The sequence below is a fragment of the Paroedura picta genome, chromosome 5 (genome assembly GCF_049243985.1).
Source record: "Paroedura picta isolate Pp20150507F chromosome 5, Ppicta_v3.0, whole genome shotgun sequence".
NCBI classification, from domain to species: domain Eukaryota; kingdom Metazoa; phylum Chordata; class Lepidosauria; order Squamata; family Gekkonidae; genus Paroedura; species Paroedura picta.
This window is the reverse complement of record NC_135373.1, coordinates 83,771,236-83,798,753: the sequence shown is the minus strand read 5'-3', so window position 1 is coordinate 83,798,753 and position 27,518 is coordinate 83,771,236. Positions and strand designations below refer to the sequence as shown.

The following is a 27,518-nucleotide window of genomic DNA, read 5'->3' as shown; positions in this document are numbered from 1 at the left end:
CCTTAAAAGCATAAACAGTTTGAGTACTGCAATAATTGAGGAGAACCAAATACTGAACAAGTAGCTTTGAATATAAACAGCAAAAGCATGGTGATTTGCCACTCATAGGCCCATTATGCATGGCCACCGAAACAGCGATTTCGGGTCACATGGAAAACACGGAGGGGGAAGACGCGAAGCACACCGGTTATGCACAGGAGGGGGCGCGACAGCGGCAAAACCCAGAGTAACCGATTATGCACGCGGCCATCCCGGCAATTTAATTTCAATAAGAGGGGTGGTGACATCATTTGAAGAAATGTTTCATCAGCAAGGAGGGGGAATGATTGAAAGTGGGACAGTGCAGGAGGATTTATGTGCTTTAGGTCAGACTTTCTTAACCAGGGCTTTCTTTAATGGCCCTGAAAGGGCCCTCCTCCCAAAATGGCCAGTAATGGACCTAGAGGGGGTAGGAAGGTGAGAGCCCCCAGGTGAGTGTGTACACAGCTTTGCTTCCCAACTATATTCTACCCAATTGCACCACTTCTGGGATTTCTCAAAGCCTGAAGAAGTTTCAGGGGTTTCACAACTCCAAAAAAATTAAGAAAGACTGTTTTAGACATATGTATGAAAAATGAAAACCTGACTAAAATTTGCAATTATAAGAAAAGTCCCTGGCTGTGGCACAGAAGTCTTGGATAAAGAGATAATAACACTATTGTCCAGCTTGAGAGAAAGAACCTGACCTAGATGATACTGAAAGAGACTGTGGGCAGTGCATTCAAGCTAAAGGACCAAGACCTAATTTCAGTAAGAGCCATGACTCAAGCCAGACACAGCACCTTCCACCACAAATGTATAGTGATATATATGTGGGCCAATAAAACAGAAACTCCCAGTGGAAACAAATATAACTTTAATCGACAATTTATCAAGGCATAGTTACCTACTTAAGGACAAGTATTGGAGAAGCTCATGTGTTACAATGCAACAGATTCCAGAAATAATAATTGGCCATTTGTACAGACAACACAGGAGAATATGTGAGCCATGACATGAAGGACTACTGTTCCATGTACTGCAGAACAGAATGTCATAGCAGAAATAAAGAATTATTACCAAACTGCTACCTACTTACCGAACAGGTTGTTGTATATGTGGAATGGGCATAAACCAAGCATGAACTACATGAAGGTGTTGGGGTCAAAAGCTAACACCAGTGTTCCCAAGGAGAAATGAAGTAAGATGGACATGAGAACTGAGTAAAACATATTTGTAGTATATGTTTAAGGCTGTAAAGAATTAATTAACAGTAAAGATCTGCAATGTAGTCTACATTGATGAATAACTAAAGCCTACAAACACAAAAAGGTGAACATCAAAGAATCCAAATTGATACACAAAAACAAGAGTACAGCAACCAGAAACCGTGCAACTGAACACTGTAAACTTTTCCAGTGAAGCACAAGCAGAACTCTCAAGAATCAGAAGGGGATGCAGATGCTGAGGTCAGAAAATCAACTAAAGCAAATAAGGGAGTGCCAGTGAGAAGAGTCTCCTCACTAAATGAGAGGCTGTGACAGAACCTTCCATATGAGAAGATATAGATGTCCAACAACCAAGCAGAAGAGTGGGGAAAAGCTGCAGAAAAGGAGATCAAATCTCTGATTAAAAAAGAAAAATGGACGTGTCTTCAGGCAAGAGCAGCAGGATGCGGATGGGGTTTCTAAGAATAATCCCAGAACATTTTTTGGAAGAAGATAAACCTGAAGGGCTTTGTACACTAGATTTTGAGAAGGGGTGTTGGAATATACAAGATCTGTAGTGTGCATGGTTCAACAGCATATGGAGAAAATACTACAGGGAGCATCAAAGGAAATGTGTAGTTAGCACATTTGGAACGTCTTTGTATTTTTTCAGATAATCTTCTCCTTATTAGCTAAACTGGAGACTTCCTGCTCCTTTGAGCACATTTCCTTTTTTTTTCTTGCCTCCAGAAAAACAGAACATAGTCAGTTAGACAGTTAAACTATCCCCTCCCTTTACAAGTTGTTTTTCTTCATTAAAAAAATTATTGTATTCTTTAAGCAGCCAGTGATTTGCTTCTCCTTTGCATATTTAAACTCAGCTAAGACCTAAAGCCACTTAGAGCCTCTTGTGGCGCAGAGTGGTAAGGCAGCTGTCTGAAAGCTTTGCCCATGAGGCTGGGAGTTCAATCCCAGCAGCCGGCTCAAGGTTGACTCAGCCTTCCATCCTTCCGAGGTCGGTAAAATGAGTACCCAGCTTGCTGGGGGGTAAACGGTAATGACTGGGGAAGGCACTGGCAAACCACCCCGTATTGAGTCTGCCATGAAAACGCTGGAGGGCGTCACCCCAAGGGTCAGACATGACCCAGTGCTTGCACAGGGGATACCTTTACCTTTACCTTTAAGACCTAAAGCATACTTGTTTCCAACATTTACGTTCAACCCACATTGCTACAAGTTTATATCATGTTATACCATGTTTAGATCAGAATTAAAAAATGGAAGAAAAAGAATGAATTTGAAATATACATAACATGGGATTATTACATAGTTTCCAAGTATATTTAAGACTTTCAATACTCAAAGAGGTGAGACAGCCATCATTTATGAACCAAAGACCAGGGGCAGGAAAAATGCTCCAAAGTTTATGTACAAGGAAAAAAGGGACTCTCAAACTGATTTCAGCCAATGCAAATTTTGACAAGAACATGAAACTCAACCTGAAACTGTTAACAGTGGTATAATAAATCATTCCCAGAGACCATCACAACACTTAACTATATAAAGTCAAAAGTCTATTACAACCACCCAGAAAAGGACATTTTATAATATTGTACTTCATTCTATTAGGTTTGCCAAGGAACTGTTTTTTATTATAATTAGGAACTAACATTCAGTTATGTGTTCCTTTTCATGATCATGTTATCAAGGGTTTATACTTTACTACAAGTAAACTGAGCTCATCTGAATATCTCTTGGAGGGGATAATCAGCACAGAAAATGCTTAGCTTAAAAAAAAATCATACATGGTGACCAATAATAGGGTTTTGTTTCCTACCTGATGGCATAGCTCATGTACAATGACCATTGTGACATCAAGTAAGTATGATATGGAAGAAATGCTGGGATCCAGAAGTATTCTCTGCTCCACAAAAACACTTAATCCCCAGTTCTCCATAGCAGCATAGGGATGCTTAGGCACAGCTAATAGATCTAGAAACAAAACAAAATGTACTTTTTTACATGCTTGTGGGACCTATTAGGTTCTAAAAACCCAGAAAGTAAAATGCATAAAGTCATTAGTCTTATTCTTCAAACAACAACAGTGCACAAACAAAAACAATTTCTGCTACTGTTGCAACAAAACATATTTAAAATTATTTTAATTAGCAGGGACTTCATTGTTTCCCTCATCACATCTTAAGAAATGTCTACATGCTGTACCACAGTTAGTGTTTGATTATGTATAACTCATCATTTGCAAAGGTACGCAATGTTAGTACCTTACCTTCCATGAGCCAGCCAGTTTGAAAACAACAGCATCTTTATTAACAGTGGGAATCTACAGTAACATCCACACTGCAGTCCTAAGACCCACTGAGGATGCCTGCTTCAGACTGCTCTGTTATTACACTTTTTCACTCCAATTATTCTATTCTAATTGAACACAGTTGCTTATCAAGAGAACAGCTTCATGGCCCTAATCCATGCAATGCTATACTTTCAGGACACAGAAGAGCTGGAAACCTTTGAAAATTTGTCTGGGATTTGGAACAACCATTTAAGTTATGAAGCTTTTCCTAGACTGTACTTTATGCCAATAAAGGTACTCTGAATCTGAATCCTAGACTGTACCCTATGAAAGTAGGGATACCTCTAAATGTATCTGCCTCTGAATTTCTCCACAAATCTTATGCACCCAGATTCCCTTGTCCTAGTTGTCTGGTAATGTCACTCTCTATGCTGAAAGTTTGTAAATATTGCTATATATGCCTAGTTAAGTTTGCTGCAGTTTTGTTTCTTGTAAATTCTAGCTTCCCCCACTCAGTGAAGATTCTCTACTGTTAAGATTCACCATTATGAATTTATACACATGCAGAGCAATAACAAAGCTTCAACATATGGGAGTTTTTTACGCATTTTTTCTTACTTTTTCTTTCCATTAAAACTCAATGACTTCGTATGGGTTCTCAAAAGTGTGATCATCATGGTGACTTACCAGCCCCTTTTATCTTCTGTTAACTTGAAATAGTTAAATGCCAATGGATTACCATGCAATAATGATGGATTACCATTTATGTGTTACAAATTTTAATAGAACTGTTATAGCAATCAGTCATTATAGTGTTATAACAATCTGTTACCACTTATGTTTCTCAAATTTTAATGGAATTATTACAGGACTATAGCGATTACATTTTTAAAAAACCTCAAAATGCTCTCTGGCATCAAGGCAGAGTGGTGTCTGCAAGGGGCTCACAGCAGGAAAAATGCATCATTCTAGGCAGAGCCTTTGCAGCACAGGAAAATGTGCACCATTCCTTCTAGAAGGCATCCTAAAAGACTGTGACCTTTCAGTGTATTATTAACAGGATGATTACAATATGCCATGTGCAAGTTTCCAAAAATGTGTTCCAGTCTAGAAGCCAAGACAAAGAAAAGCCTTTAAGTGTAAACAGTTTCTTTTCCCACTCAGGTATAACATACACATGTGAGCATCAACACTAAAATACTAAGAATTTTATTTTCCCTACAAATAGAAGTTCACACAGCCCAATCAACAGATAATTTTCAGTTAAAAGTAGATGTGTTTCTTGCCGTATATTGTTCTGTATTCCTTTCAGATGAACAAGAGAACCCAATTTCTCAAATATTCTAGTGACAGGCAGTGTGGCTTAGTCATTAGGGCATCAGATTGGGATCTGGAAGACACAATTCCAAATCCCCACTGTGCCATGCAAAGTTGCTGGGACCTTTTCTGCATTCGTTATTTTCCAGTGCATTCTTGCCTCATTGAATTCTAGAAGCAAACTCCAAATTTGCACCTTGCATTTATGGTTTTGTCCAGCACTTTCCAGGAGTCCAGTTGTAGCTTGCATTTTGCACTTCTATCAGGACAGCAGGCATTCCTGCACTCCGCCTTGCCTCCTTTCCATTTTTTTAAAGCTGAGGGTGCCTAATAACCCAATTGCAAACTAAAGGTGGCTCTCTTTATCCGAAGTGGACAAGTTGCTGGGATCGGTGAGGGCAGATCCCTACCTGTCTTGGCTCCTCAAAGGGCATGGCCAGTGTATAGGAGGTCAGCTCAGGGATATTATTAATCCCTCCCTGTCGATCAGGGAGTTCCCTGATCTCCTACTGGGGGTAGTGGTTCAGCTTCTCTGTAACTCACTTTACACAGGCCTGCCCTTGTCTCTGTCCTGGAAATTGCAACTGGTGCAAAATGTCACTCCTAGGGTCCTCACAGGAACACCTTGGTGGGCCTATATCCAGCCTCTGCATTGGATATCCAGCTGCATTGGTTGCCAGTTATAGCCCGGATCAGGATCAAGGTTTTGGTTTAAGGCCCTATGCGGTCTAGGACCCACATATCTGTGGGATCACATGTCACTTAATGCCCCCCACAGGGCTTTGCGCTCTGCGATTGCTGGCCCCCTACCTGGTGGAATGAGCTCCCAGAAGAGCTATAGGCCCTGCAGAAGCTTTCATCATTCTGCAGAGCCTGCAAGACAGAGCTCTTCCGCCAGGTCTATGGATGAGGCCAGTGCTAGGAGAAGGTCTGATGGGGGGGCCCAAGGAAGGTCTGGCGGGGAGGCCCAAGGAAGATACTCCACCACGTTTTGTTCTATCTGTGGTGCCCAGCAAATGTTGCCCTGTTGCAGAACCATTCCAGAGTTAGGGAGGGCTTGTTTTTGCCACCATGTTTGTGTGTTGTGTTTTTAATGTTAATTTCAAATTGAGTTTTAATAGTACTTTTATTGTATTATGAAGTTTTTCTTCTGTAACCCACCATGAGCCTTTGTGCTGAGAGCGGCAGGAAACAAATTCTGTTATTGTTATTGTTGTTGTTGTTATTAAATATTCCCTCCTTCCTTCCACTTACTTCCATTGGAAAAGGTGTCCAGATACTCCTGACTTCCATTTGCTGTGCACCTCACTCTCCCTGTCTCCCCCAATTGGTATTGCTCTCAGGAGCAACACCAATTAACACATGGCTTGGAAAAAATGGTACCTACTTACACCTTTCTTTTAAGTGTACCCCTTCAGTCAAGCATTCTGTACTGTCATCTGCCTCCCCCCTTCCCCTCATATAATGTGTATCTTTTTAAAAAGCCTTAGTTATCATGTTACAGTGATCCCACATTGTAATGCAAAAGACTACTCCCCCACCCCCAACAGCCTTCTTGGAGCTAGCTGCCAGTTCAGTAAGGGACTGTGAAGAATTTCCTAACCCCTTGCAGAGCTGAACAGAAGCTCTTATAATGGATTTCTCCCTTCCCCCTTAGGAGCTGCCTGCTGGCCCTTTAACAGACTGGGAAGGATATGGAAACCTGAACAGGAGCTGTTCTGCTGGCATGGGTTCCCACTGTAAAAACTGGCTTTTGGGGCTTTACAAAATAATTCAGTTGTTACCATTTCTCCTTTCTCCTTAGATTACTTTTGACTGAAGGAGCCCAAAGGAGCCACTGTGCTAGGAGAGAGAGTTCAGAGGGGAAGGGGGAGACCTGTATTTCAATACACTCTTGTGCCACTCTGCTTGGAAGGGAAGAAGGAGGTGGCTGGGGGAGGGGATTTCAAGGCACATGGGATGCAGGAGACTGCCAATTAGTGTTGTAATGTAATCAAGTTCAATTAAAAAAATTAATTGAGGAAGGAAATAATGGAGGAAACCAATGCGACTCTTTTGAGCTTCCACTTTAGCTTACCGTGAATTCCCTCCCAGGAGACAGGGGAAACCCCAGTTTTAGCAGTATTCCTCAAACATGCAGCAGTCAGGGAGCACATTCAGTGCTACACTTGAATCATTAGATTTTTTTGTGGAATATTGGTAATTCTGCAGAGCATTAAGAAGGCCACTGCACCATTTTCTCCCAGTGTGGAAAGGGTCTGAGTGACAAGGGGCTATTCATAGCCTATCCTTGTGAAAAGAACAAAATGGAGGAGGGGAAAGTGATGTAAGCAGTTCTGATTTCCCATTGGAAAGACACATTATTTTGCATTTATTTTAAAAGGCAGATGTATATTTAATTTTAAAATAAATGCATAAAACGTTTTTATATATTAAATGTTATAGGAAGGTTTCTAAGGACGTGTATTATATTGTAGATATACAACCAAACTTTCTTTCTAGTTTGCTGTATAAACCCTTTTCAGTTCTAAACTTTCTCTGCCTCAGTAGTGTTAACAGATAAAACAAAGAGTTCATTATTTTCCTCTTGTCACTGAGAAAGCCTACAAGGATAAAGAAAGAAAATCTCAATTTACAGTCTGAAAAATCAGACTTTTGGCTAAAGCTGTATTGCTATGATTTAAGACACTGCCTTTCCAAGAACAGGGTTTGAACACTAATTCCATAGCACAATGATTTCCAGCACAGCACAGTGGGCACTATGGCACTGCAAAATGGTTGCTTGGTGCACATTTTCTTCCCCAAAGCAAATACTCAGGCTTCTTTTACCACACTAGAGCCTCACTGTCCTGGCTAATTCTTAATCATGTCATAAGTAAGGACAAACTAAGATACTATATTCTCCAAAACTATCTGGCTACCATATGGAGTCAGAGCTTTCTATTCTAATCTTTTTTCCCAATGAAAATTTTCTGTAGCAGATAATATGGCTTGATGTGCAATTGTACAGCAATTCAAAGCCACTGTTTTTGTTATCTGAGATTAATTAATCTTTTAAGTTTCTTCAGATATTTTCTACATTTTGCAAGTTGTATATTTTCATCTCAACAACAGTCAATTATAGTTAGTATGTTATCATAATGAATAAAACTTCAATGATATTAAAGGGTATGTCAAATTGAAATAACTATCTACAGAGGTAGAAAGACAGTAGGAGATCTCCTAATACCAATCATTAACTGTATTGGCTTTCCGCTGAAATTCTTTACCCAGGGTTAGATCAAGAAGACAGAATTACTGTAATAAATGTTTCAAATGACGTTTTGCAGTTTATGCCACCACCAGCTTTAATAATTCTACAAGACTTCAGCCATTAAAAAATTAAGTCAATAATTAGACTAGGAAATAGGCTCTGGGTGTACATAAACTGTGGATAGTTTTTGTAGATGAGACTTGACACAGATACTGTAGCACCACTTATATGTAATATTATTTGGCTCTACACAAACATGGCTTGGAAGCCTGATACTTCTGAGCAGGCTTGCTTAGGACTCCTTGGAAAATATGTCACATGTAATATAATAGCCCTTACTAAAAGAGAAGTTTCAATAGAATTGGAGACTAGTAGCTTTGTTTACAGGACAAATAAAAAATAAGTCCAGTGATTAGGAATGGGAATGAACTATCAGAAACTAAATGAACCATGATGTGGTAGAACAGCTCCTGACATGCTAGAGACATCAAACTCACCATTGATCTCCAGATGACTCTCCTCTACCTGCTTCCTAGGTTTGGTGAGCATTGAACTTTGGGGGTCTGAGTTACAGGTCCCCAAAGAAACTGCCTAAAAGAAAGTTTTGGTTTTTTTCTGGGGAGATGACAGCCTCAGAGATATAAAAGATAGCCTGTGCAACCTAGAGACATTAATCTCACAGACAACTTCCCCTTGATGTCCTTCTACATGACTTCCAAGTTATGTGTAGATTGGACTTGGGAAGTCCAAGATGCCCCCCCACACACAAACACACACAAGAAGATGTTCCAATAAAAAGTGTTTTTTTTGGGGGGGGGAATCTCAGGTGCAGGTTCAAAAGTGGAGATAGAAGGGACCCCCTACAAGCTACACTGAGACCCTGCTGCTCCTCTACAATGTCTCCAGGTTGAGGGAGGATTACATTTCTAGGGTCTGAGTTATCAAAAAAGGTCTTTCCAGTGCTCTCTCTGGGAAAGACAGCTACAGTTACAGGAGTTGGAATGGCTCAGGAACAAGACAGTGGCCGATTCCGCACAGCAGTTTGCACCGCCAATGCAATGCTGCAGAGCTATATGTTCTGCTGCAGTTTGTGTCCATACGGAATACAGTTCATTGGGACACCTAGTGTCCCACTGAAATGTGTCCCCTGGGGAAAAAATGGCAGTGGATTAGTTCTGCTGCATGGGGGGGGGGGGTCTTCATTTTGCAGTATGGATAAATAAATGTCCCAGTCTACTCCACAGCATGGGAAAGTGCCATGAAGCTGACATGGTGGCCTGAAGCCCTGACACTAAAACCTAAAGTGTGTAACTATGTATATAGACATGGAGGCTCAAAACCCTGAAATCACCTAAGACCCAAACCCAAAAGTAAGGACATATGTAGATGTGGTGATTTGAAGCCCTGAGATCACCTGAGACTCAAACCTGAAAGGTTGCAATGGCATATATAGACATGGTGGCTGGAAAAGCTGAGTCCATCCTAGATCCAAACCAGCATGCAGTGATGTATATAAATGTGGTGGCTTGAAGCTGAGCCGACCTGAGACCCAAACCCAAAAAGCATGCAATGATGCATGTAGTTGTAGTGGCTTGAAGGTCTGAGACCACCTGAGATATATGTAGACCCAAACTTAAAAGCATGTAATGACATATGTAGACATGGTGGTTTGAAGCCCTGAGATCACCTATGACCCAACCCAAACCAGTGTATAATGACATATGTAGACATGGTGGTTTGAAGCCCTGAGACTACCTGAGATCCAAACCCCAAAGCGTAAAATAATGCATGTAAATATGGTGGCTCAAAGTCCTTAGACTGGTCATATACACCAATCATCTCCGCAATGAGTAACATGAGTGCATGCTTCTAGGGCCCTCCCCCATACTTTTTGGATAGCACTGTCATGTTCTCCAGGAGAATCACTTCTTGGAAGATGGCCTGGAAATAGTGGCCCTGAGCCCATCAGCAACCCTATACTCAAAGCATGCCCAAAATGCTTGCAGCTCACCCCAAAGGTAGGTTCCAAAGGAAAAAAAAGGCAGAGCAGGTATTCCCACAGTATTGATGGTGGCTCCCAAAAGAGTCAAGAGTCATCCAGACAGGGCAGAATAGAAATTGATTGATTGATTGGCAGATTTCTTTGTTCATTTGTAAACTTTGAGCTAATTATTTCCTTCTTTGTTTTCAACAAGTCATGGCGTGCCATAACACCAAAACCAGAAAGCTATGTTTTACACTTGCCCCACAAACCAAAATTATGTAATTACAAAAAGAAAAAAAATAGTGTTGTATTTCTTGTTTGCATTTTGTCATCTTGCCCAAAACAGAACTTTTTGGATTTTCCCTTTGTGGAACGACATGTAAACATCCCCTTGTTGAATAGAGAAGAAAAAGTTTTATTTTACGCTGAGATATAAATAGGAATAGGAAGATATTTGCACTAACAACATCATAAGTGAAGATGTTCACAATGGCCAGATTCAAATCCTAGCAAGGCCATCATGTGCCTCTGAGAAAATAGGAAGTTCAGTTCACTCTAATTTCCTCAGTTGTATGGCAGAGTAGGTAACAATTTTATGTTACTGATCTTCTGTATAACTCAGGAACAAAGCCACGATGAGTGCCAAGACACTAACCATTTATAGTGGAGCATCACTAGTCTAGCAGCCTGGTAACAATGTGTTTCACGGGACTGGATGACAGCACAGAGACATAATTGTGCAGCACTGGCACAGTACACTTCATCTCAAACAGCTTTTTGCTTAAGCATTGAGCCTCAGTACTCAGGTACAATTGCTATATAAATAACTCATAAGCATAGCGTGTAGAGTTTATTTTGCTGGGAATAGGCACCTATCAAAGAAATTTGTTTAGTCTCAGGGAGAAGATGGCAAAAAGGAATTTTCACATTCAAAGTCAAAATGCATACATAAGGACAATTCACAAAGCTCATGAGTATAAAAAATCCATTCACCTCAAAAGTGTTACAGTAAGATTCCTAAGTTAGATCCCACTAAAATGAATGATGTTTCAAGGAGATAGTCTGGAATGTTCTTTCTCATGTACACTTTACTATCAAGATATCAGATTTACATCCTTAGAACTTCTAAGCATAATATCCCATTTAGTCCCAATTACCATGCAATGGTAGAATTGGCCCTAAACAATATATTCACAGGTAAAATTGTGAAATCCAGCCATATAGACTACTGAGAAGGTTGCTTCCAGTGCTCAAGATATTTCATGTTTGGACAAAATAAAGCTAAAGATTGTGCTTGCTACTTGTAAGTTCTACTATCCATCAAACATCTGTTACTTGAGATTTTCTGATAGTGTGCAAGGAGAATCCTATAGAATTGAAATAATCAAGGACTTCAACCTTTTAGCCTTTATATAGGACTGTATTTATAATTTAGGAATAAAACTACAGTGTTTAAAAAAAACCTGAGAATGACTTTTAAAAGTAAAGTAATATATCTCATCAATCTGACTGTGCTTAGAATCGTAAACAAGATTGTCATTACCCTATTTACTTGAAAGGGAAACTAGTTTGCCCCTCACATGAAACATCAAGAAAAACAGGGGAACACCTTAAATTCACATACATGTTACAATACTTCAAATAAATGCAATGCACATTTTTAAAACATTTTTATATAACTTAAATAGAAGAAGAGTTAGTTCTTCTATGCTGCTTTTCTCTACTCAAAGGTGTCTCAAAACGGCTTACAGTCGCTTTCCCTTTCCTCTCCCCACAACAGACACCCTGTGAAGGTCTGTCATATTGGAGATGGAGCAGAGGCTAGATAGTCATCTGACAGAAATGCTGATTTTAATTACCTTAGGCAGATTGTGAGTGGGTGGGAAGAAGGAAGGTCTCTTGTAGTCCTTCCTTGCATACCCAGGGAACTGCTGCTAGCCACTGTGGGATGGTAGGTGAATTTCCTCCAGGCCAGGCTGGATTCCAGATATTGTGGGGGAAGGGTCATATGGGCATGAAATTGGGGTCACTATAGGTAGGCAGGTAGTTGTAAGTTCCTGCATTGTGCAGGGAATTGGAATAGATGACCCTGGAGGCCCTTTCCAACTCTGTGATTCTATGATCCTGGATACCTTCATGATACAATTAGGTGAAAATTACCTATCTGGAAAGGGGAGGACCTTATCTTAGCAACAGTAGCAAATCTTTTTCATACCTTCTGGACCTGCTGCTGTTCTAATAAAAGCTGCTTGAAGGGTATGCCTGGCAGGAATGTTGCTTCCCACAACAAGGCTAACATCAGCAGGTAGTTCTATAACACATCACCCAGATACTTCCTTCAGGCAAGCAACTGTTTTCAGAGTGGATAACATAACATACAGGGCATTTGACTTAATAGGATTTGCAATAGGATTTCTTGGTTGCAGGATAGAAAATTCAAAAGGATCTAGATAGGCTCTATCTAGTTCTGTTGGTGTGCCTGTGTGCTTGCCTTTCCCAGCTGGGGATCCCTTTAAACAGTTTGGTGGGTAGAGTCCTTCTGCACAGTTTAGGGGCTGTTGCCTGACTCTGCTCTCAGGTAGGAAGGGTAGAATACAGAGAACAATACAGGGAACTTCCCTGAGCCTCAAGGGAGCACGGTATATAAATAAACAAATAAACAAACAAACAAACAAACAAACAAACAAACAAACAAACATACATACATACATACATACATACATACATACATACATACATACATACATACATACATACATACATACATTCTTATGCCCATGATGGTCAACTGACTTGCTGTTTCAGGTTTACCCCCCAGCACATATGCTGGGTTCAGTTAGTTGGCAGGTGAGTCAGCCGATGCCTGGATCTGTACCCTATGCCACATTGGTGTTCCTCCTGTAATCAATAAAACTATGGCTTGTTTTATTCCACTTGGGTTTCTATGTGCTTCTGTTTTTTTCCCCCCCACCATCCCTGCTTCCTCCTCCAGCCTTTAGAACCGCACATCCATACTCTATTGTTTTCTCATCAGGAGGAAAACAAGTTTCCAGATCACGGATATGGGTTGATTAATGGTTTCTTGAATTCCTTTACTTCTGTGTTCCTCCTGCTGAGAAATCAATTAAAACGTTGATTTTCTTTGTCTTACTGGGATGTGCATTCCTTCCACCTGATTAATGAGCTACTAGGATACTAAAGAGAGCTGGGGTTCTGTACTTCAAACTGGAAATATAATCTAGCCTACAACTGCCTAATATAGCTCTCAAGGTCTTCTTCATGTTTGTTTCTGGAGATAATTTGACCAAAAAAAGTAGACAAATGAAGATGGCACTTTATGCATGCTATGCCACTGAACAACTTTCCCCAAGAAGTCAAACTTTTGGGTTGAACGTAAGAGTAATTCAGTTCTAGTTCATTCTAAGTAATGCCTAGCTGTGCAATTCCAGGAGAGACTGATTACTTTTCTGGACAGATTTTAAATGGTAGAAACAGAATTCTACCAATAACATATATGTGATTAAAATAAATTGTCATGTGAGTTATTCAGAAAGACTTTTGACATGTCTTAAAAAGAACTGCCTAATGACCTGGCATCTTTTGTTTCTTTTGTTTCCAAACATTTTAATTAAGTCAACGTAATTACTGAAGCTATGCAACAATGTATGCTTGTAATCATTATTGTTAAGCAGCATAATCATGATACAAAACTGAAAGTAAACTGAAAGCCTTTTAAAATTATCTCATAAATGTCTTTAGGTGCACTTGCAAGTTCTGTTTGATGCATAATTTTAACAGGAAGAGTTCATTTTCACTTTGCTTTACTTTATTACTTAAAACCCATGGGCACTTCAGCTTGGCAATTATAAGGTGTATATAACTGAACAGAAAAGCTTCCAAGACACCCACTTGCGGCAGGTGTGTCCTAGATCTGAAGCTTCTCTGCAAGTGTCCTTGCTATTATTTACACAGCTGTTGTTTATCCACTTTTTCTTCTCCCCAGGTATGTCAGCAAATACCAGGGCTAGTTCTTTGAGTAATTTCTGTTACTGGATATTAGTTCATGGGTTTTATTTAATTTTAATGGTTCTGATTTATTTATCACTAAATTATAAATTATTTTTTTTAAATATCTTTTGCAAAGGGAAATAATTTACTGTAAGTGCATTTAAATTGAAGAGGTCAGGGGTAGTCAACCTGTGGTCCTTCAGATGTTCATGGACTACAATTCCCATGAGCCCCTTCAGGCAAATGCTGGAAGGGGCTCATGAGAATTGTAGTCCATGGACATCTGGAGGACCACAGGTTGACTACCCCTCTAATTGTAATCTGTGAAGGGAAACAGAAATAAGTGCCATATTATGCATGGCCATATGTAGACCTGGATAGACTAATCTATTGAATAAACTAGAGAGCAGAAAACCCTGCTGTGATATAAAAATATGTGATTTTTTAAAATTCCTGTTTGAACAATGTGTCCATCTTGTTCCATGCATTAGTGTCCTCTGCAATTCAGTATATAGTAGCTGCTCCCACTTTACAACTAAGAGAAGTAACAGCAAAATTCTTTCATTCAGGAACATATAGATTTCTTGAACCACATCAAAGTCATTTCTAAGGAAATAAAAGTAGCACGATATTTATGTGCAGTTTTCTTTGTATGGTCTAACATCTGTACGTGAAGGTGAATGCTAACAGAGAAGAAAGCAGAGTACGTGAGCCAACACGGCTGAGGTTCAATCACATATTTTGGCATAGAACCCACAATGTCTTTGTGATGGACCGTACTTTAAATATAAGCCTCAAAGTGCTGGACTATCAGGGAACCAGGAAGTGAAGAGATAATTCTTCACTGTAGCAGAAAGCCTGAGTGACAGGCTGCTCCAAGCATTCTGACTGGCTGGCAACAGCTATGAGAGAAGTGATATGAGAGCTTTTTGCTGTGGGAACTGAAGTTTTTCTGACAGAGACCTGTGTCAAGATAAGAACCATTTGAAACTTAGCTGTTAAAACATCTATTCTGAGAAAAGTTTAGTCAGAAGCTTTAACTAAATAGTTTGGATTCAGCCTAAATTGAAATCAGTTCTGCACCAACAAGAGAACTGGGAATAGTATTTGGCAGAGTGAATTGGGCGGTGAATTGAGACTCCCAATCAGGATAATATTAAGGGGAGAAATCTAGAGAAAAGAAAGCTCCCTGCCCAATTAAAAGGGGAAATTAGCTGAGAGAATTTCCATGGTCTCGTGTGAAAAGATATTGCTGTGAACACCCCAGGAGTTAGAAAGAAACTGGCATTTCTAAGTATGGGAAACTGAGGTACTGATAGAGGGTAACAGCATTCAAGAAAATCATAGGAGCTCAAAAAACATGAAAAAATACTGAACTGTTTAGGAAAACACAGAAACAAAAGCCTCCCACTAGTAAAAATGAAGAAACTAAGAAGAAAGCTTATGTAATTCTCAAAAGCCTGTACTTTAAATCTGAAAATTGTACTACTACTGAATTTCTGCAATAAAGTTTTAACTCCACATTCTAACTCCATCTAACCTTTATCTGTGTGTGTAATAAAGCATTTTCTTTATCATTGTCTCAAGTGTCATTCAAGGGGTTTAGAAAAGAGGACTCCTACATCTTCCCTTATTGTCCCAGGGCTGAGGTAAAAGCCTAATTATCTATCAGTGAAAGAATGGGACAGCCAACTTTATTTCCCTCTATATAGAAACCATGCTTACTTGGGTAACTCAGTCACTGAGGGAATAGAATTTTATTTTCTAGAGGGGAATGTTTACCTCAATGCAGGAAAGTGTGCAGGGGTCCGTCATAGTCTTTTACTCCTGATAATGAGCACTAAGTTTGCAGTATGGAAGATACAGGAAATATGCGCTTAACTCTGAATAATGTTGTCTTTTCCAGGATGCAATTTAAAACAAGACATGTACAATTTTTTTTAAGGAATGAGAATGCTGCAGTATAAACATTTTAAATAAATGCACTCTTCAATAGTGCAACAATCTATAGACTCTGCTTGTTACACACTGGTTCTCTTTGTATGCAATGCTTCAGACTGCCAGACAAAAGTTATAGTTTTTATTTTTTCACAGATATTTCCACTATATAACTTACAAAGGGATTTCTTACATAAAATGATACGAAATAAGATTAATTTGTTGTTGTTGTTGTTATGTGCGAAGTCGTGTCCGACCCATCGCGACCCCATGGACAATGATCCTCCAGGCCTTCCTGTCCTCTACCATTCCCCGGAGTCCATTTAAGTTTGCTCCTACTGCTTCAGTGACTCCATCCAGCCACCTCATTCTCTGTCGTCCCCTTCTTCTTTTGCCCTCGATCGCTCCCAGCATTAGGCTCTTCTCCAGGGAGTCCTTCCTTCTCATGAGGTGGCCAAAGTATTTGAGTTTCATCTTCAGGATCTGGCCTTCTAAAGAGCAGTCAGGGTTGATCTCCTCTAGGACTGACCGGTTTGTTCGCCTTGCAGTCCAAGGGACTCGCAAGAGACATCTCCAGCACCAGAGTTCAAAAGCCTCAATTATTTGACGCTCGGCCTTCCTTATGGTCCAACTCTCGCAGCCATACATTGCAACTGGGAATACCATAGCCTTGACTAAACGCACTTTTGTTGGCAGGGTGATGTCTCTGCTTTTTAGGATGCTGTCTAGATTTGCCATAGCTTTCCTCCCCAGGAGCAAGCGTCTTTTAATTTCTTTGCTGCAGTCCCCATCTGCAGTGATCTTGGAGCCCAGGAAAATAAAATCTGTCACCATTTCTTCCCCATCTATTTGCCAGGAATTGAGAGGGCCGGATGCCATGATCTTTGTTTTCTTGATGTTGAGTTTCAAGCCAACTTTTGCACACTCCTCCTTCACCCGCATCAACAGGTTCTTTAGTTCCTCTTCACTTTCTGCCATTAGAGTGGTATCATCTGCATATCTGAGGTTGTTGATATTTCTCCCTGCAATCTTGATCCCAATTTGTGACTCCTCTAATCCCGCATTTCTCATGATGTGCTCTGCATACAAGTTAAATAGGCAAGGCGACAGTATACAGCCTTGCCGAACTCCTTTCTCAATTTTGAACCAGTCAGTGATTCCATGTTCAGTTCTCACTGTTGCTTCTTGACCTGCATATAAATTTCTCAAGAGACAAATAAGATGCTCTGGTATTCCCATCTCTTTAAGAACTTGCCACAATTTGTTGTGCTCCACACAATCAAAGGCTTTAGCATAGTCGATGAAGCAGAAGTAGACGTTCTTCTGGTACTCCCTAGCTTTCTCCATGATCCAGCGTATGTTGGCAATTTGATCTCTAGTTCCTCTGCCTCTTCGAAATCCTGCCTGTACTTCTGGAAGTTCTCGGTCCTCATATTGCTGGAGCCTAGCTTGTAGGATTTTGAGCATAACTTTGCTAGCATGAGAAATTAGTGCAATGGTGCGGTAGTTTGAACATTCTTTGGCATTGCCCTTCTTTGGGATTGGAATGTAAACTGACCTTTTCCAATCCTGTGGCCATTGTTGAGTTTTCCAAATTTGCTGGCATATTGAGTGTAGCACTTTTACTGCATCGTCCTTTAAGATTTTGAATAGTTCAACTGGAATGCTGTCACCACCACTAGCTTTATTATTGCTCAGACTTCCTAAGGCCCATTTGACTTCACATTCCAGGATGTCTGGCTCCAGGTCAGTAACTACCCCACTGTGGTCATCAGGGATGTTAAGCTCGCTCTTGTATAGTTGTTCTGTATAATTTTGCCACCTTTGTTTAATCTCTTCTGCTTCTGTGAGGTCCCTACCATTTTGGTCCCTTATCATACCCAACTTTGCATGAAACGTTCTCTTCATATCTCCAATTTTCTTGAAAAGATCTCTGGTCCTCCCCATTCTATTGTTTTCTTCTATTTGTTTGCACTGTTCATTTAAGAAGGCATTCTTATCTCTTCTAGCTTTTCTCTGGAATTCTACATTCAGTTGGGTGTATCTTTTTCTTTCTCCCTTGCCTTTCACTTCCCTTCTCTCCATAGCTATTTGTAAAGCTTCCTCAGACAGCCATTTTGATTTCTTGCATTTCTTTTTCTTTGGGATGGATTTAGTTGCTACCTCTTGTACAATGTTGCGAACCTCCGTCCATAGTTCTTCAGGCACTCTGTCTATCAGATCTAATTCCTTAAATCTATTTGTCACCTCTACTGTGTATTCGTCGGGGATATGATTTAGTTCATACCTGAGTGGCCTAGTGCTTTTCCCTACTTTCTTCAATTTAAGCCTAAATTTTGCAACAAGAAGCTCATGATCTGAACCACAATCAGCTCCTGGTCTTGTTTTTATTGACTGGATAGAACTTTTCCATCTTTGGCTGCAGAGCACATAGTCAATCTGATTTCTGTGTTGACCTTCTGGTGATGTCCATGTGTAGAGTCGTCTCTTGGGTTGTTGGAAAAGAGTGTTTGCTATGACCATTGTATTCTCTTGACAAAATTCTACCAGCCTGTGCCCTGCTTCATTTTGTACTCCAAGGCCAAACTTGCCTGTTATCCCGGTTATCTTTTGGCTTCCTACTTTAGCATTCCAATCCCCCATGATGATAAGCACATCATTTTTTGGCGTTGCTTCTAGAAGGTGTTGTAGGGCTTCATAGAACTGATCAACTTCATCCTCTTCAGCAGCAGTGGTTGGGGCATAGACCTGGATCACTGTGATGTTGAATGGTTTGCCTTGGATTCGAACTGAGATCATTCTGTCATTTTGGGGATTGTATCCCAAGACTGCTTTTCCTACTCTCTTATTGATTATGAAGGCTACTCCATTTCTTCTGCGAGATTCTTGTCCACAGTAGTATACCTGATGGTCATCTGAATTAAATTCACCCATTCCTGTCCATTTTAGTTCACTGATTCCTAAAATGTCGATGTTCAGTCTTGTCATTTCTTGTTTGACCACGTCCAGCTTACCTTGATTCATGGATCTGACGTTCCAGGTTCCTATGGAATAAAAATCTTTACAGCATCGGACTGTCTTTTCGCCACCAGTTACTTCCACAACTGAGCGTCCTTTCGGCTTTGGCCCAGTCGCTTCATTCATTCTGGCGCTACTCGTACTAGCCGTCTGCTCATCCCCAGTAGCATATTGGACACCTTCCGACCTGAGGGGCTCATCTTCCGGCGTCATATCGTTATGCCTATTGGAACTGTCCATAGAGTTTTCATGGCAAAGATACTGGAGTGGTTTGCCATTTCCTTCTCCAGTGGATCACCTTTTGTCAGAGCTCTCAGCTATGACCTGTCCGTCTTGGGTGGCCCTGCACGGTATAGCTCATAGCTTCACTGAACTACGCAAGCCCCCTTGCCACAACAAGGCAGCGATCCTTGAAGGGGGTAAGATTAATTAGGACACTTTAAATAAATGTCCTCATCTTCTTCAATACAATTAACTAAAAATACTTTTCTTATTTCTTTTTCTTTCTTTCTTTCTTTCTTTCTTTCTTTCTTTCTTTCTTTCTTTCTTTCTTTCTTTCTTTCTTTCTTTCTTTCTTTCTTTCTTTCTTTCTTTTTGCATCTAGTTAAATACCAACTCTGGCAATCCCTTAGGTTATTCAATACAGAAGAGATTCAGAGGTGAACTGGTTGTTTGCCATTGCCTGCCTCTGCATAGCAGCCCTGGACTTTCTTAGTGGTCTCCCATGTGCCCTCTGGCCTAGCTGGCCCCGCTCTTCATGCGCCCTTTGGCCCAACTGGTAAGGAGCTTCGGGCTGGGGTGCCATCAGTATGCTGATGACACCAGCTGTATCTCCTCATGGATGGCCACCCGGACTCCCCGCTGGATCCATTTGCCAGATGTTTGAAAGCAGTAACTGAATGGCTCAAGCAGAGTTGCCTGAAACTCAACCCCTCCAAGACAGAGGTCCTGTGGTTTATCCGTACGGGACCAGGAGAGGAAGCGTGTTTATCCTCCCTGGCAGGGACGCAACTTAAAATCATGCCTCAGGCCAGGAATTTGGGAAAGACTATTGATGCCTCCTTAACACTCGAGGCTCAGATCAAGAAGGTAGCCAGCCAAACTTTTTTCCATCTTCGACAAGCTCAGCTACTAGCGCCCTACCTGTCATCCAAACACCTGGCCACAGTGATCCATGTGACAGTCACTTCCAGAATAGATTTCTGTAACTCGCTCTACATTGGCCTGCCCTTGTGCTTGATCCAGAAGCTTCAACTGGTGCAGAATGCAGCTGCTAGGGTCCTCACAGGTACATCTTGGAGGGCCCATATCCAGCCTGAGCTGAGGCAGCTGCACTGGCTGCTGGTTATTTTCCAGATCCGATTCAAGGTTCTGGTTTTGACCTTTAAGGCCTTAAGTTGTCTGGGCCCAGTGTATCTGAGGGACCACCTCTCGCCCTATGCCCCTCGCAGGGCCTTACGCTCTGCGGGTATGAACTTATTAGTCATTCCCGACCCCAGAGAAGTGCACCTGGCCTTCACGAGGGCCAGGGCCTTTTCGGTCCTGGCCCCGACCTGGTGGAATGAGCTCCCAGAGGAGCTGCAGGCCCTGTGGGAGCTTTCAGCATTCCGCAGGACCTACAAAGTGGAGCTCTTCCACCAGGTCGTGGGATGTTGCTGGGCCGCACAGACGATCTGGCTCCCCTTACAGCAGCAGTAGCAAAGTCTATCTGGCACCTTCTATCCTCCACCTACTCTATAGTGGAGTTACTGAGGGAAATGTAGATGTGAGTTGAATTTTTACCGCATCTAGTTTTACTAGGAAGGGAATGGTGTATGATGTGTTTTTATATGTTTTACTGTATGGTTTTAGTGGGTTTTTATATTTTGTAACTCACCTCGGGCCTCCAGGGAGAGGTGAGCGGTAAATCTAATAAACAAACAAATAAATAAATAAACAAATATGAGTATTAATCAGGGACAACCCTGCTTAGACCTGGCAAGATCTGGGCTATCCAAGAGAGTGCTGAAGGATGTATTATCTGAAAACTAGTATACTATACAACATACCAGCCATATTTGAGGATTCCTAAGATCAATATTGATATATTCAAAATATATTATCTAAAAAAATATTTGATGGTCTTGAAAAATCAAGATAAAATTACACAATAAATGAATGGTTTAAACCTACATTTGGAAAGCAGTAATCAAATACTTTGCCATCAAGCTTCATTGAACAGACATCACATCCTCCAGGATTTCACACATGAAAAACGGGACATTCCCGTCACTTGCAACACCCCTAGTCTCACAGCAAGAATCACTACTTGAGCTAATTACACAATGCTGAAGGATCTTGTCTGATGCAGTATGTTAAACTAATTACAATAGCAGAAATAGATTAATTACTTTTATGATGCTTTTCTCAAAACTTGAACTGACTGAAAGGACAATTTAACAATGTTAGTACCATTTTTGGTAATGTTGATCCCATATAAACTTGAAATATGGCTCTTCAGTCCCCAACAATAGGCAAATGTATTAATTTTTCATTCAACTCATTTTAAAATGAATTATTTCTATAGTGAAGGTTTAGGATATTTCCACAACAAATTTCCATTAATAATTAATTTAAACAAATCCTCAGTACTATTAATAATTACAGAGTGCTTTCGTGTACTAAAATACCTTTCAAATAATTAAAAACAGTTTAAAGGGAAAAGTCTACGAGAAAATTGCATGTTTAGTGATGCGGTTTTACTTACAAAATCATAAGTGGTATGGTTATTGCATACACAAATGAAGTCTGAGTCCAGTGGCAGACTCCCCACGAGGGAGGTGAGGTAGAAAGCCTCACATGGAAGCTGGCAACCCTAAGAGGAGGTATTGACCTTAGTAAGGTTTTTTATACTGTTTTTTTTATTTGCCAGGCCAAGCTTGAAAAAATCACTTCAGTTCCCATGTCTCTCCAGCCATTTACTTGTTCACTATTTACAGTTTCAGGCAGTAAGTATTCTTTATTTCTTATTCTTATTCTTATTAGATCTTCCTGCACTTTCCAGATTCACAGGACTGATGCTGGTCTGTCTGTCTGCGCCCCAGAATACAAACAGTTGCTGGTAAAGTCTGGCCATAGCCCACGAAGGACACACCCGCACCACTCCCAACTGCAGTCTGCAAGCCTCTACCATAGTATCTAGATCGCTGCCCATCTCTAGATTATAATGATCAGCTCTGCAGGAAAAAATGGCTTCGTTGAAGGCCAGACTCTGAGGAATTGTACAATTTTGAAGTCCCATCTCCAAACCTTCAGAAATATTTCCAACCTGGGGTTAGCCAACTTCCAGGTGGGGCCTGGAGAGCTCCTGGAATTACAGCTTATGTGCAAAGTATAAAGATCAGCTCCCCAGGCAGAAAGGGCTACTTTGGACAGGGTTGTGGTAGAGAAGAAACATTTAAGGCCTCCCACACAGGTTGTTGATGAATTGAAAGACTTGAGGCCTATTGCACACCATTGCTGTGCAGATGAATCAGGAGACAAAAGAACCTCCAGGACAACATCCAGTTTCATCTGCAGAATATTGCTGTGCAGTAGGCCTCAAATCTGCAGAGAATTGCGAAGAAGAAATACACATGGCTTGGCTGTGTCTAACCTCAGTATCTGTGTCTAGCCAGGAGTATTTAAAGTGAGAAGGGGCTTTTCTGCGGCCTCCCTGTCAGCCAAATGTTTGGCAGAAGAGGAAAGCTCCCCCCTTCCCCCAAAAAAGAAAAGGCCCACACCCATGGCCTCAGACACCCCTACGTTGCTCTGGGAAATACCTCGCCCCCCCTCAGCCAGGGGCTGTCAGAGACTCCTTCAGAGTAGGCCTGAAGGGATGGGGAAGGAAAAGCACTCACCAGCCTCCTGCCAGTTCTGTCTGTGTTCTGAGGAAAAGTAAGGGAAGTTACAGTTGGATGCAACAGTTAGGCCAGCCTTTGGGTGAAAAGGGCTGCTGCGACCTGTCCAAGACTCTGTTCTTATCGTCCTCAGCAGCCCTACCAACCTCCTCTCCCTGTAGTAGTCAGGGGCATACTGGCAGTGATGTCTCCAGATAGCCCCTGGCTGGGCTGGGTGGGGGAGCCCTGTCTGAACTTTGGCCCAAAGTCCTGAGTGTGTCTGTCTGTAGCAGGGGCCACGCCCACTCTCCGCCCACTTAGCCCTTAGCAAGTTATTATATAACAGCGAGCCCATTGTTACAGATTCATATCATATCATAGAATCAGAGTTGGAAGGGTCCATACAGGCCATCTAGTCCAACCCCCTGCTCAACGCAGGATTAGCCCTAAGCATCCTAAAGCATCCAAGAAAAGTGTGTATCCAACCTTTGCTTGAAGACTGCCAGTGAGGGGGAGCTCACCACGTCCTTAGGCAGCCTATTCCACTGCTGAACTACTCTGACTGTGAAAATTTTTTTCCTGATATCTAGCCTATATCGTTGTACTTGAAGTTTAAACCCATTACTGCGTGTCCTCTCCTCTGCAGCCAACAGAAACAGCATAGTGCCCTCCTCCAAGTGACAATCTTTCAAATACTTAAAGAGGGCTATCATGTCCCCTCTCAACCTCCTTTTCTCCAGGCTGAACATTCCCAAGTCCCTCAACCTATCTTCATAGGGCTTGGTCCCTTGGCCCCAGATCATCTTTGTCGCTCTCCTCTGTACCCTTTCAATTTTATCTACGTCCTTCTTGAAGTGAGGCCTCCAGAACTGCACACAGTACTCCAGGTGTGGTCTGACCACTGCCGTATAAAATGGGACTATGACATCTTGTGATTTTGATGTGATGGCTCTGTTGATACAGCCCAAAATGGCATTTGCCTTTTTTACCACTGCATCACACTGCCTGCTCATGTTTAGTTTACAATCCACAAGTACCCCAAGGTCTCGTTCACACACAGTGTTACCTAGAAGTGTATCCCCCATCCAGTAGGCATGCTTTTCATTTTTCTGACCCAGATGCAGAACTTTACACTTATCTTTAATAATTGCATCTTGTTCTCATTTGCCCATTTTTCCATTGTGTTCAGATCTCGTTGAACTCTGTCTCTATCTTCCGGAGTATTTGCCAGTCCTCCCAATTTGGTGTCATCTGCAAACTTGATGAGTAGTCCCTCCACCCCCTCATCTAGATCATTAATAAATATGTTAAAAAGTACCGGGCTGAGCACCGAGCCCTGAGGTACCCCACTACTCACCTCTCTCCAGTCTGATGAAACACCATTGACAACAACTCTTTGAGTTCGGTTCTCTAACCAATTCCCTATCCACCTGACTATCTGAAAATCCAGATTGCAGTCCTTCAATTTATCCATCAGAACATCATGGGGAACCTTGTCAAAAGCTTTACTAAAATCCAAGTAAATGACATCAACCGAATTTCCCCGATCCAGCAAACCTGTTACTTGGTCAAAAAAGGAAACTAGGTTGGTCTGGCAGGACCTGTTGGAGACAAATCCATGCTGACTTCCTTGGATCACCAAATTGTCCTCCAGATGTTTGCAGATCGCTCCCTTTAATATCTGCTCCATTATCTTCCCCACAACAGAGGTCAGACTCACTGGTCTGTAGTTTCCCTGGGTCATCCTTCCTCCCTTTTTTGAAGATCGGAATAACATTTGCTCTCTTCCAGTCCTCCGGGACATCTCCAGTCCTTAAAGAGGTTCCGAAGATGATGGACAAGGGCTGTGCAAGTTCTCTGGAAAGTTCTTTGAGTACTCTCGGGTGCATTTCATCCGGACCAGGGGATTTGAACTCATCCAGTGTAGCTAAATGCCTCTCGACAACCTCTCTATCCATGTTAACCTGCCACCCAGACACTGTCCTTTGGCTATGGCCATCTCTAGATGTGCCTAAACACTTTGACCTGTGGGGAAAAACAGATGTAAAATAGGCACTAAGCCTTTCTGCTTTCTCTGCATCTTCCGTTAGAGTTTGTCCATCCACATCCAACAGTGGGCCTATTGCCTCCTTTACGTTTGCTCCTCACATAACTGAAAAATCTTTTCTTGTTACAATGGGCTTCCCTGGCCAATCTTAGCTCACTCTCAGCTTTGGCCTTTCTTATGATTGATCTACAGTGCCTAGTAACCTGTAGGTACTCTTCTTTAGAGCTCTGTCCTTCCCTCCATTTCTTGAACATTTTCCTTTTCTTTCTTAGTTCCTCTTGAAGTTCTCTGTTCATCCAAATAGGCTTCTTAGAGCACCTGCAGTGTTTTCGTCTTTCTGGGATAGTCATTGATTGAGCATGCAATAGCTCCTGTTTGAGTAGCGCCCACCCTTCACATGCTCCCTTCCCTTCCAGCATTCTCGTCCATGGTATGACACTCATCATGTCTCTGTGTTTATTAAAGTTTGCCCTACGAAAATCCAACATCCGCGTCTGGCTACAAGCTTCCTTGGCTCCCCATCTCAAAAGGAATTCTATGAGGACATGGTCACTTCCCCCTAGGGTCCCCACCTCTTCACCTCATCCACCAACTCTTGCCTGTTGGTCAGTATTAAGTCCAGTATGGCTGAACCTCTTGTGGGTTCATCTACCATTTGATAAATGAAATTGTCAGCCAGGCAGGTCAGAAACTTGCATGACTGAGAACGCTTCGCAGAGTTTGTTTCCCAGCACACATCTGGGAAATTGAAGTCACCCATGATGACAAGGTCCTGCCGCATGGATATTTTCTCAATCTGCTCACAAAGTGCAGCATCCACATCCTCTCGTTGGTCAGGCGGCCGGTAGCAGACACCAACCACCACACTGTTTGTTTTCCCCTCGCTTATTTTCATCCAGATGCTTTCCACTGTAGATATGCTCTCCTTCACTAGAATTTCCTGACAGGTAATCCCTTTCCTCACATACAGTGCCACTCCTCCACCTCTTCGATCTATTCTGTTTTTTCTGAACAGTTCATATCCATCCACCATTACATTCCAGTCATGAGAATCATTCCACCAAGTTTCTGTGATGCCTACTAGATCATACTTTTCCATCAGCATGAGAAGTTCCAGCTCTTCCTTTTTATTGCCCATGCTTCGGGCGTTAGTATAAAGACATCTGAATCCTTTTACTTTTGGTTCCCTATGAGCTGGCCTTGCCGGTTGGGCTGCCTCCGATCGTTTTCCTTCCATACACTCCCTATACACGTCTCCTTCCCCTAGTGGCTTTAGTTTAAAGCTCTCCCGATGAATCTCCCCAGGTTCCTGCCAAACACATTCTTCCCCAGTTTCGATAAGTGCAGTCCATCAGGTGCTAGTAGGCCTTCCTCAAGAAAGCCTATCCCATGGTCCCAGAAACCAAATCTCTCCTGCCGGCACCAACTACGCAGCCAGTGATTCACCTCCATTATCTTCCTCTCCTGACGCATTCCTCTTCCCTTGACAGGCAAGATTGAAGAGAATACCACTTGTGCCCCCATTTGCTTGAGCTTCCTCCCCAGATCTTGATAGTCTTTTTTAATAGGAGCGATGGTATTCAGGGACATGTCATTTGTTCCCACATGGACCATCACAAATTCTTTAGAATTCTATTCAACCTGTCTCAACCAACTACTGGATCTCTCAAGTTTTTTGTTGCTTTGTTTTTTAAACCTTAAACTGCGTCTGGGGGCAAGATTTTTATCAGGACAGAATAAGGATCAGAACACAGTTCTCATGCATTAAATTGTTTTCTTCCACAAAACTGCTATTAGATCCTCAAAGAGTAAGGAGAACATTCTACAAGGAGGGCTCCATAAGTGAATTCCATAAGGAAAAAACACATAAAAGTCTCTCTCTCTTTATCTCTCTCTCCCTCCTTCCCTCCCTTGTACTTTCCTGGTTTTTAGATTATAAGTGTACAGAGATGGGTGTTGGATGAGCATTTGAACATATGGAAAAGTTCATATGGAGGAAGGTTTTTAAATTTAAAAAATAATTTTTACAAGTTTATGTGCCCCTTTCCAAAATGGCCAATGAAGGACCTGGAGGGGGTAGGAAGGGGAAGTGCCCTGACCATTTCAACTTTAACCACATGAGCTTCCTCTTACTTCTGGGGGCTATAGCAGGTAGGCTGATCAGCTGACATTACTTTCTGAGACCCCCTAATGCTTTGCTTTAAATTGGCCTTTCCAGGGTTTTAAGTTTCTAGCATTTCACTGACAGGTCCATTGTACACATAGGTGTGCTGCCACAATATCTTATTTGGCTATTGGTATGGAAGTCTGAGCCATTTCAATCAGAACCAAATTGCATGTTGCAGATCCTGAGGAAAAATCATTTAGACACAACAGTTCATTGTTGCCTATTTTATTGCTTTCTATGGCACAATGCAGTATTACTTAATATTAAGTGGCATAAACAATGTATGTCTTTTCAGAGAGCTTTTGATATAAACAGGTACATGCTTCATGCACTGTAAACTGTACAGATCCCAAGGGTGGAAAATATAGGAAACACCTATCAATAGGGGAGTT

At 41.6% G+C, this 27,518-nt stretch overlaps 1 protein-coding gene across 2 annotated transcripts in view; it reads right to left on the bottom strand.

Moving 5' to 3' along the window:
* The window catches only part of TRHDE (thyrotropin releasing hormone degrading enzyme), a 309,348-nt gene that overhangs the window by 152,526 nt on the left and 129,304 nt on the right, over positions 1-27,518 (bottom strand). For both annotated transcript variants that reach the window (XM_077338833.1, XM_077338834.1), the window contains exon 4: positions 3,064-3,218. In XM_077338833.1, the coding sequence (XP_077194948.1) occupies positions 3,064-3,218 (155 nt within the window). The remainder of the gene's footprint in view (positions 1-3,063; positions 3,219-27,518) is intronic.